General features: G+C 35.0%; 1 protein-coding gene across 1 annotated transcript; it reads left to right on the top strand.

The window, feature by feature from the left end:
• The first annotated feature begins 1,123 nt into the window (after positions 1–1,123).
• Positions 1,124–10,939, top strand: JCHAIN (joining chain of multimeric IgA and IgM). The gene is made up of 4 exons (XM_060113188.1): positions 1,124–1,202; positions 5,047–5,173; positions 8,812–8,892; positions 9,483–10,939. Exons 1-4 carry the CDS (start codon positions 1,139–1,141, stop codon positions 9,685–9,687), a joined length of 477 nt encoding a protein of 158 aa, XP_059969171.1. The 5' UTR covers positions 1,124–1,138; the 3' UTR covers positions 9,688–10,939.
• The last annotated feature ends 5,740 nt before the right edge of the window (positions 10,940–16,679 follow it).

Genomic DNA, 16,679 nt, shown 5'->3' with positions numbered 1-16,679 from the left:
ATTGTGTGTTCTAGTGCCTGGCACTTTGTCCTTGCTAAACGTTCAGTACGTGTTGACTGAAGGAGTACAATTATGTGCTAGTCTTTAATAGCTTTCATTCTGCCATTTTTTACTGCCAGCTGTGAAATCCGCTTGCCTACTTACGGTCCTGAAGTATTTCTTCAGTAACTCGCAAAATTCTAGGAGATTCTTATAAAATTAGAGAACTGAAAACCAAAAGTAACATAGATTTGATGTTGTATAATTGTAGCCAATCCTGCCTAAGAGACATTCTAGCATGTTGGGGTAGGAGGTAGGGGGATGCCCTATCCAAAAGCTCAGGGTTTTTTTTGTTTGTTTTTTACACTAATTAATGAAAAAAATTTATAAGCAATACTGTGGTGATTCAGTTTTCTGTTGAGGCATCTCAAACACACATCATTTCATGGATTTACAATTCTGAAAGGTATAACTGGGTGAGCAAATACAGGGTCTGCTTTAATACTATCAAATTGAAACATGGCAACTGATAACATCTAGCATCCACCTGTTTCTAATTCCAGTTCCACATTTGAACTTATAAAATAACTGAAAGTAATGAGAATATGTATATATTATATATATAATCTATAATCTGTATGTTAAACCTGGTAACTTGGTTAATGAAGGACTAGAAGAAAAAGTTGACATAAAATGCAATTGGAACCTTAAAGGGCTTTAATTCTTTCCTCCTTCTTCTCTCTTCTTCATTTATTGTTCCAGGTACAACAAATATCATATTATGTTTGACTTGAAAACTTTATTATCTAGGTAATAACGTTGAGAATCCCCATTTAAACATTCTTAATGGACTACTGCCTTGAAATTATTATTAGTCTTCTGATTTAATTATATAGAATAAATGTAAAATAAAAAGTGATTGCACCAAAACATGGCTTTGGGGTATATTTTGGAAGAAAATATGTAAATCTGAGCCATAATTTCTTTCCAGTGCAGTATTTAAATTTCAGACTTCAACCGCAGTTGTGATTGTTTTTAGTTTGTTAGCTGCCTGGAGTGTTATTTTAAGAAAGCAGAAGCACCATCATTTGCACAGTCCTTATAGATCACACAGCTTAACCCTGACTTTTTAGCTCCAGTTTTTCAAAAGAAAGCCAAGATGAAGAACTATTTGCTTTTCTGGGGAGTCCTGACCATTTTTGTTATGGCTGTTCTTGTGACAGGTATGTGGTATTTTGAGAATGAACCCAGATAAAAGGAAAAATAGAACACAGATCTGTTCTTCAGATTTAAACATTTATATTTGTGTTTTGGTTGGACAGCTAGCTGGCTGCTTTTTTCTAGCATGTCTTAATCTTTGTATGAGCAGTGATATTTACATGGACAAGACTCATTGTAATTCTTTTTATTCTTTTTTCTCTTCTCATTTGTTTGCCTACTACAACCTAGAGAATAAGAAAGTAGATATTTCTGGATAAGTACAAATAGCTATACTTACATGAATACCCATATTGAATCTTGAAAATCAGTAATCTTCTCCTTGAGTGTCTCAAATTTATATTCTGGAGAAATGAAGTAATAATTATTATACATACAATATAGAGTGTATTGGGATTTTATTTCCCCAGAGAGCTTGGCATTAATACGTTGTAACAACATTCCTGGATCTGAGCCTACAGATTTATTATGACCCTTTAACAATGTTTAATGTTGTACACATTTCCTATAACTTGATGGCTGAACTTCAGTTATTTTGTTTATTAACTTTTCAAACTATTATAGAAAATGGATTATTTTCTGAATATAGAAGTACAGTGTTTAATAATTTTCATCTAGAAGGGCATATGAATTAGAAGTGATATAATTTGGCTGGTTTGTTCTAAGACTTACTGAGTTTATTCATTTTTTTGGATCTCATTCTTATTTCAAGACAGAGTATGATGTAATTAAGAACAGTGATTTTACATATAGATTATACTAACTTAGCATTAAGAATAATGAATTTAATAATACTTAAAACAAAGATATTAGTAGTAAACCATGTGTAGGTACCTATACATATATATAAATACATGTTTATAACATTTATATACCTATAAACATGTGAAATATATATATAGCTATATATGTATAAAAGAACTATAATTTATTGAGTATATACTATATTCTAGGCATTATGCTAACTGCTTTACATATATGATTCCATTTAGTTCTCACAATAACCACTTGAGGGTAGGTACTATTATTGTTTCTGACATATAGTTGAGCCCATTGAAATTTAGAGAGATGAAGTAACTTACCTAAGGTCATACAACAAGCATGTGGTAGGTAGAACGCAGGCCATCAGACACTATAGTCCACACTCCTAACTACTGTCCTGTTCTTCCTGTATAAGAGAATCACCTTTTAGTAAACTCATTACGTTCATATCTAGTATGTATTAAGTCTATTTTCTTACTCGTTTGAATTGAATTAAATTTAACAACTATTTATTGAACACCTACTATCTTTCAGGTGCTCTTGGAATAAAGTAAGGCATAGTCTACAATAACAGGTTTATTAGGAAAAATACTGCTTGTCGATGAAACAGAACGTTAGAATCTTATAAGTCTTGGTGAATTGAAAGTATTTGTACATTTTTCTGGTAGGTATATTAGGCTACCTAGTATTTTTATATAGTAACAGTAATGATGGTTTTTTCTTATGTTTCTGGCAAGAAAGTATATGCCATAACTAAAATACAGATATTTTCTATTTAAGACTTAATGGTCAAGTCACTACTTGACTCAATCTGTGTTTTTTGGTCACGCATTACATGCTCATTTCTATTTTATTGAGAGAAAACATTTAAGAGTCATGAATACGGAGGAGGGAAAGGAGACCATTTAAGTCATCTTACTCTTTTCAAAAAATTAAGAAGAATTATATCATTGTCTTAAATTGCTTCGTAATGATTTTTCTCCAATACCATACAGACTTTAATCAGAAGATTTATTAAGAACTTATGAATAATGGCATAATAATGCATTATAAAGTACTTCAAAACAATTATAAGTACAATAACAATGGTCTTAAAATGTTTTTGTAATGACTGTTATCATTAAGACTGAAATACTGCAGTTAGCTCCTTTCTGCTCTGGGATCGTCACCAGAATAATTAGATTTCCAGTTACAGTTATATCTATCCTTATCATTTAACCTTTATAACTTGAATTTGTGTGCTGTCTTTGTTTTTTTAATTGAGGCTTGATGATAGGAAATTTTAAAGGTCACTTAGCTAAAATTATAGGAATAAAAAAGATATTTAGCATCATTATTGTTTAATTAACACTATTAAATAAAGCTATTTATTTTGGGGGGGAGTGGATTGTCACTTTTTATTTATGTCTTTTACATTGTTTTAATTTTTTACAATAATTTTTCAACTTTTTAAAGAAAAAATGTTTTTTTTACTCAGGTTCTTATGCATTTTAAGAGAGATGAAATGACACTGTTTTCCCCCCACTACATATATTAAAAGCATCTTCTCTTTTCTTATTAAAAATTTTTACAAGACAAGGAAAGACTGAGGAACTGTCACAGATTAGTGTACATACATATATACTAAGGAAACACAACAAATAAATCCAATGTGGGATCCCAGATTGGATCCTTGGACAGGAAAAGAATAGTGGAAAAACTGGTCAAATCTGAATTAGGTCTGTAGTTTAGTTTATAGTATTGTATCAATGTTACTTTCCTCATTTTGATAACGGTACTATGGTTATGTAAGTTGTAAATATTAGGGGAAATTAGGTGAAGGATATATGAGAACTTTCTGTACTATTTTTGCAAATTTTCTGTAAGACTAAAATCATTTCAGAATAAAAAAATGTAAAACTTTTTTTATATATTCTGGAACTTAATTCACTATTTTCCTTTCCAAGCTTGCTTTTTTTTCTGTGTTCCCTATATTTATTAATGGGATTATTAGTCTCCTAGTCACCAGTAAAGCTATTTATTATTAACTCTTCAGGTTAATAACAGGTTAACTGATCAAAGTCCAGATAATAAGAAATTTTCTTCGTTAATTCTTTGCAGCACTTACCAGACCTCATTGTCTAGTATTCAGATTAGAAAATAAATGTTGACATTCAGAGTTAAGGCTTAAATAGTCATCTGTGTATAATATTCCAATTAGACAATAGATGTTGACATTCAGAGTTAAGGCTTTAATAGTCATCTGTGTCTTCACTCATTCATTTATTATTTTTTTCTGTACACATGCATATTATATTAAATAGAACTTGTACCTCACAATATATTCTAAATTGTGTTAGCAAATTTATACCACCTTATATCTCTATATATTGTATCTTTAAAAATAATTCTTATAAGAAATATTAATAAATATAGCACTTATTATTTTATTGTATTAAATCATTATACTATGATAACCTGAATGTTATTATGAAAAAGAAGAATATAATTAAGTTTAGGAAACTTATAGTGGAGAATATTTGAAGTCTTACAAAATAAGGTTATCTTTGGGAAAATATGCATGTTCTTAGTTCTAATGCAATCTAAGGAAAAAAGAAAGTATAACTGGGAGTTCAGGAAGGACGTGACACTTCAAACTGGGTTTATTATAAAGGCTAATGTTACTTTTTGTTCACTTTTGAATAAATTGCTCAGGTCTGAGAGAAATCCAGTTTAGATTTTTGTTTTCTTTCTCATTTTGGCATTTGGCACTGATTTTTACAAAGCCACATCATTCAGAGGGTTGTGCCTATATTAATAGCATTAGATTAAAACCAGAATTCTTTCAGTCAGGTTAGAAAGACCATGGACTGGTCCAAGGGAAGGAGAGAAAATTCCTTTTGGAGTTCATTTGGATTTCCTTCACTACGCTGTGAGATTCCACTTAGCTATTTTAGATTAGGAAAGAGAACAAATGAAGAAAGCCGAAACTGATCAACCATAAAACTTAAGTTTTCTGCTGGGGGGGAGGGGCATAAATTAACTCGATAGAAAGTATAAAAATAAACTTTCATTTACCTTTCTTCTTAATATATATTATCTTTCAAGCCCAAGATGAAGATGAAAGGACTGTTCTTGTTGACAACAAATGTAAGTGTGCCCGGATTACTTCCAGGATCATCCCTTCTGCTGAAGATCCTAGTCAAGACATTGTGGAGAGAAACATCAGAATTATGTATGTGGTATTTCATGTTTCATTTCTTCATATTGTGAGCAGAGATACTTTCTGATATTAGCAATTGTTTGCATGTGATACCTGTATCTTTGCTCCTCTTTTTGGTGTATAGCACCTTACATTAGTTGAATCTGGTTAATAGGCTTGAGCCAATTATGTAGAAGTTGGGAGCAGGAACAAAGGTTTCCAGGCAACCTAAAACCAGTCAGCTAGATCAAATAATAACTGAAGGTCGCATCTAGTCATCAACATGCCCTGTTTATATGGAGTTATTTCAATTTGAATCAGAGCTTTTAGTTGCCCTTGATCAGTTCAAAGTGAAACTTGAGATAACATTAAAAGGCTTGTTTTGTACCATATATGGACCACAGAGTATTTCACTTTGTACTCAACTGCCGGTCTCCATAAAAGTAAGGTAGACTAATCAAATTGACTAAATTAATTTCGTCTACACTTGTATATTGGACTTCAGATATTTATTTCATTTCACACATAGTCTGTCATAAGCTATGAGTCTTACTCGACAGCACAAATGCTAATAATACTTAAGAACTGAGATTCCTATTGAATCTAGTCATTAATGTCTTCCTTGTGAACTACTTCTACCTTGAACAGCCTCCCCCCAAATCAAATACCTCTTATTGAAACAGAACATAGCATTCGATCCCATTTAATCAATGGGAGAAGTATAATATGCTTAAGAATTTGTTTCAAGTTCTGGCTGTCACTAAATAGCTATGTGCTCTGGTATGCTAGTTACTTAACCAATCTAAACTTCAACTTTCTCATCTTTACTAATAAAAAAATAATATGTATCTCATAGGGTTATTGTAAAGATAAATTGAGAAGATCTCTTCCTTTTAAAGACTGTATAGTTCCTGGCACATTTTCAAAACATATTTGCTGTTATTTATTCACCTAACCTATGTGCCAGTTATCATTATGTCACCATCCTTCTTAAAATCCCTTTGCTGGTTCCCGTAATGTTGTTACTAGGATAAATTACGAATGTCTCAGCCTAACCTATAACGCTCGGCAAAACTCTCAAGCTCTTCCATTGCCACTTTTTTTTTCACCTCATGCTTGAAAAGCCAGTACATTGCAGTACCTTTATTTCCTCACACTCACAGTGCTCTCTTCCTCTTCCGTTTTTGCATAACCTAGTTCCTCTGCTTGAGGAACTCTTTCTCCCACCCCTCTTAGCCTGGTTAACTCCTCACCCTGCATGTCTTAGCTTTGACGTCTCTTCCTCTAGCAAATTTTCTCTGACCACAGAGTCTATACCACATAGCTCCCTGTTAAGGATAGAACAACTGGAGAAGCATGTAACTTGAGGAGATGGTATCCATGACACTGGCACCTAAACCATGTTGAAGAGGAGTGTCTACTTATGTTTAAATCTCCAGGGGACAGATTTAAAATGGCACACCAGGATCCTCTAATTTATCATTTTCTTCTATTACGTGATTCTTTTTATGATATATTATTTACTGAAATCAGGCAATTCAGTTACTTCATGCCACTTCCCTGATGTGTATTGATGCTTCCCTAATCTTATTTCTGAAAGTTTTATTATCATTGCTGTGTCATTATGGCATTATTCCCAACTCCATCACTTACTAATGATGTGACTTTGGGCAAGTTACTTAACTAATTTGAGCCTGTTTCCTAAACTGAAAAAAAGGAATAATTATATAGGTATGTATATATACACATATACTTCATAAAGTTGTGAGGATTAAATATAGTAATGTATAAAAGCACCTAGAACAGTGTTTGGCCCATGGTGAAAGACTTATACATGTTTATTCTCTTATTTTTCTCATTATTTAAAGCATTTTTTCATACTACTAGAGATTTTACAGTATAATAAAGGGTTGATCATTCATTCATTCATTTGGCAAACATTTATTGAGTGCTTCTGAAAGCCACTGAGGATTGGAGCTGGGGATAAAATAATTTATATAAAACACAGTCCATGCCATCAAAGAATTTACAGTCTAGTAGGGAACTTTAAATAATTGAAAAGGCAATTTCAATACAGTATTGTAAATGCTATGACAAGAATAGGCATAGGATGTTATAGGAGCACAAAGCGGGGGCACCCAGTCCAGTCCTTGGGGGAGGTGGGAGAGTGGCAGGGGGAGGCAGGAGAGGGTATGTGGAGTAAGTGGTAGAAGTGGATGATGGCTGTTAGCTGACTGAACTGGAGTTAGCTAGGTAAATGTGTGTGGGGGAACGGCAGGGTTGATAGGTGAAGCAGATCATGCCAGGAAAAGGAAACGGTTGCTGTGAGGATTATATGAGATCATCATGTTAACATGTTTATCATAGTGCCAGGCACACTGTAAGTGCTCAGTAAATGTTAGAACAGTTATTGTTTTTGTCATTGTGAAGACTTGGAGATGAGAAAATCGTGGTAAGTTTGTGCAATTGCAAGCAGCTGTTTACAGCTGGCACATGTTATAAAGAGGGTGGTGTGGTGAGAGAGAAGGCTGGAGAGTTAGAGTATTTCATGTAGTGTCTTCTGTGCCACCTTGATGATACCCTGTTTTCTAGGGGGAGACAGTGTAGGTTTTAAGCAGAGAAGGAAATTAGGCTTGTATTTTAAAAAGACTATTTTGGCAATAATGTGGCTAATACATTGGAGGGGTCAAGACTGAAGGAGGGTATTGCTGCAAACTAGGAGAGAAATGTTGGTGTCCTGATCAAGTAGCTGGAGTTCACAGACGCAAAGAATCAGAATCAATTGAACTGTGAGATGGATTAGATATAGGTCATGACAGAGAGGGAAGACTGAGGGTGGTATCCAAGTTTTTGGCTTGGATATCTATGTGGATAATATTGCTAAATACTGAGTTAGGAAACATGAGGGTTTTTTTGTTTGTTTTTTGTATTTTTTGGTAGGGAGGGATGCATATGATGAGGAGTGGTGACATAGATGAAAAAATGTAAAATTTAATGAAATCACCTGAACTAGTTGATGTGTAATTTTTCATGGAACATCTCCAAATCAAGAGGTCTGTATTCCAGTTCCAGCTTTACTACTTAGTAGTTGTGTGACCTTGGGTAGGTCACCAACCTCTTTGATTTATAATTACTGCATTTCTAAAATGTGGATTTTAATATCCATTCATTCCATAAATATTGAACATATCCACACATGTAGCAAGGCACTGGGAATGTGTAAACGTTTTTGCTTCAAGGAATTTATAGAATCTAGAAGCAACTACTATGTAGGTAAGCAACTGTAATATGGCATTTGTTATAATAAGATATATGAAACTTTAATGAGACTACAGAGTAAGGAGTTTATTGAGGGGTGGGGATGGGATCAAGGTAAAAATCACAGAGAAGGTAAAACTTGATCTTATTTTTAAAGGAAAAGCAGGGATTTGTCAAGTAATCAAAGATAGTTGACAGAGGAGTTGTTGTGAGGTTTATTTTGAATGACAATGTTTAAAATGTAACAATTACTCTGAAATCTGAGTAATAGTATTACTAAAGAGTGTTTATAGAGTGCTAAATGTCCGAATGAAGTAGTAAGTACTGTCCTAGCAATATACCTATTACCAAAAATAGCAGTATCTGCTAATTTCATTATTCTTCTTTGTTTTCTTTCTTTCTTTTTTTTTTAGTGTTCCTCTGAACAGCAGGGAGAATATCTCTGATCCTACCTCACCCCTGAGAACCAAATTTGTGTACCATTTGTCCGACCTGTAAGAGATTTTCCTTCATACTAATATAGATATTGAAGTCAATAACTTTTAATTAAATTGTTAGTAAGAATGTTTTTGAAAACAAATTGGGGTATAAACATTTACCAATATAATTTGAACTTTTGAATACATTAATTCCTATGTTAATCATTAGGTATAATAAATTCATAAAACTTTATCACAGATAAAAGTTAGCTGTAAATTTATTCTAAAGATGAAATTATTGCCATTAGTACAAAGGACCAATTTGTCTTTATAGTTCAATAATTCAGACACATTAACATGCAGGTGTTTCTTTGGAAACTATAGAATCCAACATAAAAATTAAAGAACAATCCCTTCTTTGTTACTATAAATAACTCATTTACTCCTAGTACCTCACAATCATATTATCATATTATTAATTATATTGCTTACTTTCAACTGAAGGTTGAAAAATTACATAAATAATTCTGTATTATAGAGACGTTGAAGTCTGAAAGGGGTCACCTTTTGTCAGAACTAATTGATTTTGGATAGAAATGTAGAGTTACTCAGATTCTGAGACAACATTTGATGGGGGTTGTCTAATGCATATATTTGTTTTTCAGCTGTAAAAAATGTGATCTTACAGAAGTGGAGCTGGATAATCAAGTAGTTACTGCCACCCAGAGCAATATCTGTGATGAAGACAGTGAGACTTGTTACACTTATGACAGAAACAAGTGCTATACAAACAGGGTCCCACTTACCTATGGTGGTAAGACCAAAATGGTGGAAACAGCTTTGACCCCGGATTCCTGCTATCCTGACTAATTTAAGTCATTGCTGACTGCACAACTCCTTATCTTGAAAGGCTCTCCATTTTGATTCCAGGTAGTTAATATATTTACTACCAGTGAATTTGAAACCATGATTTTTCGGGGGGGATAATATAAAACTAACTACCCCACTCCCCCCCCACCCCCTTGCCCCCAGGCAAATAACTGAAATAGTAGCATTGTTATTTTTTAAGGTAAATTTCTAGCATTTAAAAAAATAGACAAGGGGAGAAAATAAAACTCAAAAGAGTAAAAATCAGGAGACATAATTAAATTTTGCCTTTTTTTTTTTTGGCTTTGCCCTTGAGAGCCTGAGCTTTTGCACATTCCATACTATTCTCTTTAAAAAAAGTATCACTGTGCAGAGAAAATTTATATGTAAATATAGGTCAATTGTTTGTCTTCATTAGAAAAATAATAATTGGAAAACATGTTTTGGAAATATTCATAAAATAATTTTAAAATGGGATCTCTAATATTTATGAAAACAGTTAGCTGAAAGTGACATAATTAAGTGTATAATTGAAAAATATATTTTGATATAACAGATTTGGGAGCAAATGATATGGATTTTTTTTAATAAATTTTTTTTGATAATCAGGATAGTGTGAGAAATTCCCATTAGAAATCACCTCTGTTTATAACTGAATCTAACAAATTATGTATTCCAAAATATGTATTCTCCAGCACAGTTTGAACAATTAAATAGATTCATAAGCATATACCTGTGTGAAATAATTTACTGGAAAAAAGTTTGCTTGTGTTAACTTTGCTGTATGTAAGTAAAAATATCATTTATGGGACTTCCCTGGTGGCGCAGTGGTTAAGAATCTGCCTGCCAATGCAGGGGACACAGGTTCATGCCCTGGTCCAGGAAGATCCCACATTCCCCATAGCAACTAAGCCTGTGCGCCGCAACTATTGAGCCTGCGCTCTAGAGCCCGTGAGCCACAACTCCTGAAGCCCAGGCACCTAGAACCCCGCCCCACAACAAGAGAAGCCACTGCAATGAGAAGCCCGCGCGCCGCAACCAGAGAAAGCCCGTCACAGCAACGAAGACCCAGTGCAGCCAAAAATAAATAAATAAATAAACAAATAAATAAACAAAAATATCATTTATTACGGAGGAACAGTTTGTAAGTATAATTATGCATTAATTACTGAATTCAAACCTGTAATAGTTGAGGTAGCTTTGTCATTTTATACCTAAAATTAAAAAGGCCAAGTCCATCCTGACAAATATAGTGTTTCTTATGGCACATAAAACTTTATGGCAGAAAATCAAGGCCAATTGGCATACATATCTTAAGACTACTGTGGAAAGTAAATGCTGACCCTGCATTTAAAATGAGAGGCTGATTAGTAAAATCAGTTTCTTGAAGAAACATTGTTCTCTTTTCTTTTTTTTTAAATGGTAATAGTCATTTTTAATAACTTCCACTGTGTTCATACTGATTATTCAGTGTTGTTTTTTTTTTTAGGGATAAGTCTGCGACACTCTGGTGCGTCAGTAGGAATCATAGTTTTGACATGCTAAAGACAAATCATTCTTGACCAGTCTTCATTCTGGTATGTGGTTTTAGCCAAGAATTTGAACTTTATTTAATCAGTAAACAGTTATTGAATATTTAGGACATGCAAGGAACTCTGCTAGATTTTTGGTGATTAATCTGTGATAAGTGCCCTCAAGATAGTGCCACTCACTTCCTAGACCTCTGCTCAGTTGGACCCCAGTTCAGTTCGGTAACAATCTTCACCATGAAGCTCACCCTGACTACTTTAAAAAAAAATTGCAAATCCTGTTCCCTATCTTGGTTTATTCCACCCCCATATACTTATCACCCTCTAGCAGACTGTATCATTTTACTTATATGTTACGTTTATGGTGTCTCCTCCAACAATACCTAAGCGCCACAAGCACAGCCATTTTTATTTTGCCCATTGATGTATCCCTAGCACTGGGAAGGGTGTCTGGCACGTAGAGGAGCTCAATAAATATTTGTTGAATGAATGAATATGAGTACAGCTTAGTTGAGGAAACAAGACATATGCATAAACACAATCACTTGGCAGAATCACGTAAAGCAAAGAAATAGGTTTCGAAGTGTTCTGAGAATTTATGGGAGACTTCTCCCCCAGTTTTATTGAGATATAACTGATACACAACTTTGTATAAGTTTTAAGGTGTACAGCAGAATGACTTCACATACTTATCTATTGTGAAATGGTTACCACAATAAGTTTAGTTAACATCCATCACCTCATGTAGGTACAAATTTTTTTTCCCTTGTGATGAGAACTTTTAGGGGGAGACTGTTTCTGAAGAGGCTTCTCTACTGTATTCCCATCTTTGCCTTAGTTTCTCTGCATACCCAATAAAAAATGTTTTTGGTATTATGTTGCAAATTCTTGTAGGAGAGAGCCCTATGCCAGTATTATTGCCTCATTAAATGCCAACTGGAAGAGTACTGCAAACTTAAAGTCCTGCAGGTCTTCCTTCTTTCAGAAGTTCAGTTAAACTCTAGAATTATCATATTGATAACAATTTAGCACTTATACCAAGTGCTAGGTGTTAGTCTAAGTGCTTTATTAAGCATTAACTCATTCATTATAAATCCAGAGTAGCAGGTGACTCTTAAATGAGTTACTGAAGAGTGATTAAAGCCTTCCTGTTAGTTTCATTCATACATTTAAGTGGACAGTTTAGCAGGGATACATGAGGAGTCAGTGCAGATGAAGCAGCTGTGAAAGGAACCTCTCCTTTGTCTTTGTGTGGGGTCCATGGGCTGTTCCCAACCAATGATGATTGAGTGTGGCAAAGATACTAAGACAGGCTTTGGGGTGGCAGTGTAGTATAGTGGTTAAATCCATGGCCTAGCTTGGAATACTCTACTTAGAGACTAAATGACAAGTCACCAAGGGCAAGTTTATTCAATGTAAGGTTGAAAAATGAGTAAAAATAACTATCTTATAAAATATCTCATGAAATAACTATCTTATAAAAATAAGCAAACATGCCATAATGTATGTATATCACTTAACACAGCTTTAATAGCTTTCAGTAACCTGTAAATTACAGTTGATGTTGTGTGTTGTCTTTTGGCTCTTCTCTTTGCTCAGGCAACAAATCAGAGAAAAATATGAACACGTGTTAGATCAGTGATTCTCAAACTTTAATGTGTGTGAGACTCACCTGGAGGACTCATTGAAACAGATTGCTGAGCCCCACCCTCAGAGATGCTGATTAAGTAGTTCTGGGATGCCACAGGAGAAATTGCAGGTCTCAAAAAATTCCCTGGTGCTGCTGCTGCCTGGGAATTGCTTTAGAACCACGACTTTAGAATTATAAACCTCCATCTCCACCTAGTGGTTTGATTTATGAAATACAATGCATATGCATTTTAACACGTTTCATTTAGTCCTAAGTGTCCTGTGAAATAATCATTGTCTTCATTTTACAAATCATGAAACTAAGTTGCAGAGAGATAAAGTAATCTTATTAAGGTTTGACAAATAGTATATGGAGAACTGATAATTGGATCCAGACTGTGAGGCTCCAAAGCCAATGATCTCATTCAGTGTTATCCTGTCTAAAATACATTTTTCAGACCATTGCTTCCAGTAATTCCACTTCTGAGGAAGTAATCAGAAGTATGGACAAAGGGGAATAAAGATATTTATCACAACATTATTTATTATAGTGAAAATTCATAAGAGACTTCAAGTCCATCATTGAAGGGAATGATAATATAGTGTATACTTGAGAATGTTTTACAGACAACAAACATGAAGCTTTAAGTATTTTTAATTATATGGAAATTGCTTATGTAATGTGAAGAGGGAAATGTAGGCTATTTCATAAAATAATTACTTCAAGACCCTCCCTCCCTTCCTTATACACATAAAAGAGAAAATAGACTAAAGTATTAACATTGGCTAGTAGGATTATGTGTTATTTTTATTTGCTTACCTTTTACTTTTTATTACTGGCCAAATATTCTACAATGAGTATGTATTTTGGTAACTAGAAAAATATTAATTGTTATTAATTTTTATTTTTAATCAATTATATTAAAATTTGGGAAATTCTAAATTTCTATCCATTTACAAAATGTATTTAAAGAAAAAGTGACATTTATTTGGCATCTACTCTGTCCTCAGCACAATGCCCATTAGTGTGAGTGATAGTTACATGAGATGAATAAGAACTGAGCCTCCCTTTTTAGGAGTTTTCTTCCCACTTCTACAGGTAGAACTAACACAGGAAAAAGTCAGCACATGATATAAGACAGTAAGTGATTAAATATAAAGAACGATGTGCTGTGAGCCTTCATGGAAGCTGGGGAGCTTAGGGCTAGGGTGATCCTGGAGGAGATATTAACGGAATAGGGCCTTCATGGATGGAAGTAGAACTTTCTAGAACTACATGAGCCAGGCAAAGAGACAGGAGGAAGCATAACATACATGTAGGAATAGAGACAGGATTGGCCTGCCCCTCTTTCTTTGTGTTCTGTATTGAACCTGTCACATGCTTCATTTATATAAATCCCCTCAAATTGGTGATATTCAGTTTTTTCAGTGGTCGAGACCTTTCTGTTCCTTCTCTGGTGAGTGTGCAGTTACCCCTTACTTACAGGAGATAGCCTAGCACTTCACCATTCCAACTTTGATCTACCAACTGGCTGATTCAGCATCATCTGGGAGCATGTTCATTATACAGAATTACAGGCCCCACTGCAGATCACAGAATCAAAACCTGCATTTTAATAAGATTCATGTGCACGTTAATGCTTGAGAAACTCTGATGTAGCATGCCGTGATTAGACTCACTCTTTAAGGGCATGGTGGATGTAGTCCTGGGAGGACTACATATTAACCAACACTTGAGAAGGAATATTTTTGCCAGGTTAACCATAGCAAATACCTGCTGTATACAGTGCAGAGAAGAATGAGGCATGGTTATTTGGGTAAGTCCAGAGGAAATTACTGTTCCTTTTTTTTTTTTTTTTTTTTTTTTTGCGGTACGCGGGTCTCTCATGGTTGTGGCCTCTCCCGTTGCGGAGCACAGGCTCCGGACGCGCAGGCTCAGCGGCCATGGCTCACGGGCCCAGCCGCTCCGCGGCATGTGGGATCTTCCCAGACCGGGGCACGAACCTGCGTCCCCTGCATTGGCAGGCGGACTCTCAACCACTGTGCCACCAGGGAAGCCCCTGCTGTCCCATCTTGATGAAGCACAGAAATGGAGGATGCGGGTGCTGTGTCCTCAGGGAGATGAAATGGGGCACTGTGATAGCAGAGGACCCTGACTGGGAAGGTGATGGGGCATTGAGGGCAGCTTCATCTATTTCACAGTTACATCTGTGTTGAATTACAGCTTAGTTTCCTCTTTGCTCCTTTATTTGAAGAATTCTGCTCTTTCAGCATGATATTCTGTTTGTTACCAGCTGAATCCTGTTTATTGACTGTGAATTCAAAGGGAGAGAAAAAGATCCAGTGGCTGATGTTATTGGGCTAGGGATGAGGTGCAGAGGCATGGAAGAACAGGTGGACAAAACCAATAGCTATAACCCATTATGAAACGGTGATTACCTCTTTCCTATCAAGTGCAGTTTTCTTCTGAGTTTTAGTTGTGTACTTGGTCTGAGTCACAGTGAAACCTTTGAGGTTTTGTGAAGGAAGGACAGAGCTGTTGACTTCAAGTCCTACATTTCTGGTTCCCTTTTTGGCTTTTAGAAATAAAGTTTGGTTTCCTGAAGACGAATCTTCTTTAGAGTCCTTCAGGTCATGACCAAAGGAGTCTAGGTTAAGTGAGGGCAGAATCATGTCAAAACAAATGATAAAAGTAACTTACACGGCATGTCTTGTGAATTTTCTTTAAAGATGTATAAATTTAAGACTCTGATATGAGTGGCTAAAATAAATCATATTCAGGGGATCCAAAAAGCCAGGGAAGAATCTCTGTGATAGGGCTACTAGGCTGAGTTTTCAGAGGTGGTTTGACCCTATATTTCATCATCCTATTTTGCTTCTTGCTCAAAGTGAAAAAATAAAGGACTTCCTCCAGCTAACTGGATCAATGCCCAACCACCCCTTAGAGAAATCTATTATAGGATGTGAGACAGAAGAGCTTATAAGGCAAGTGTGTGTTAGCTTTGCTGGATTATTTCCTTTGTTTGTCATCCTCAGATGTTATTTTCTTCTTCTTTATCAACTGGAGTCATCACCAGGATATATCCAGCCATTTTAGAATCAGCAGGTGATGACCACTAAACATAGGAACTCACCATAGAAATAGGGCCATGGTGGTGGGATGGGGGCACTAGAGGCAAGAGGGGATCACTTTCAGAGCCTGCCATCCTCACTGTATGCACCTTCATCTTAGAGCTGACTTTAAAAGCTTAATGAATAACTTAGCAAGGGCACACAGAATAAGTTTTTTATTGTAAGGGACTTAGCCCTGGTATCCAGGTTTATGGAAGAATACCTATGGTGGTAAGATGAAGAGTCATTTTCTACAGGGATGTCTCCTCCCCCCTTTTCTTCACTCTGTATTCTCAAATTCAGTAGATATTTTTGTCCCCCTCTGCTTTTACATTTTACATTACAGAGGTCTCAGATGATAAATTAAAGCTGTGGTGCCTCGTAGATGAAGATCCATTGACATATCTGCCAAAGGAAATATATGATCCATGCATTTTGATGAAATATTGAAGTGAATGAGTATTTTACAGTGAAAGTATTCATATCTAGATTTTAAAAATCATTTGGAAAATAGTAATGAAACATAACAATGTAGTTTTATTTTGATGAGGATAATTCTTAAGAGACAGTTTTATATAGAATAAGTTAATAATTTTTCAGTGTGTGATTAAAATCTGGTGATGGCGGTGGTGGATTTAAGCAACTAGTTGATTGGCCTAGGTAATCTACCTCTAAGATCCCTTCTTACCCTGAGATTCTACAATGCCAATGTTGAATATGTAAAGG

The sequence above is a fragment of the Mesoplodon densirostris genome, chromosome 1, assembly GCF_025265405.1.
Source record: "Mesoplodon densirostris isolate mMesDen1 chromosome 1, mMesDen1 primary haplotype, whole genome shotgun sequence".
Classification (NCBI taxonomy): Eukaryota; Metazoa; Chordata; class Mammalia; order Artiodactyla; family Ziphiidae; genus Mesoplodon; species Mesoplodon densirostris.
Note: the sequence above shows the minus strand (reverse complement) of the source record. Positions and strands in the feature narration are given on the sequence as shown.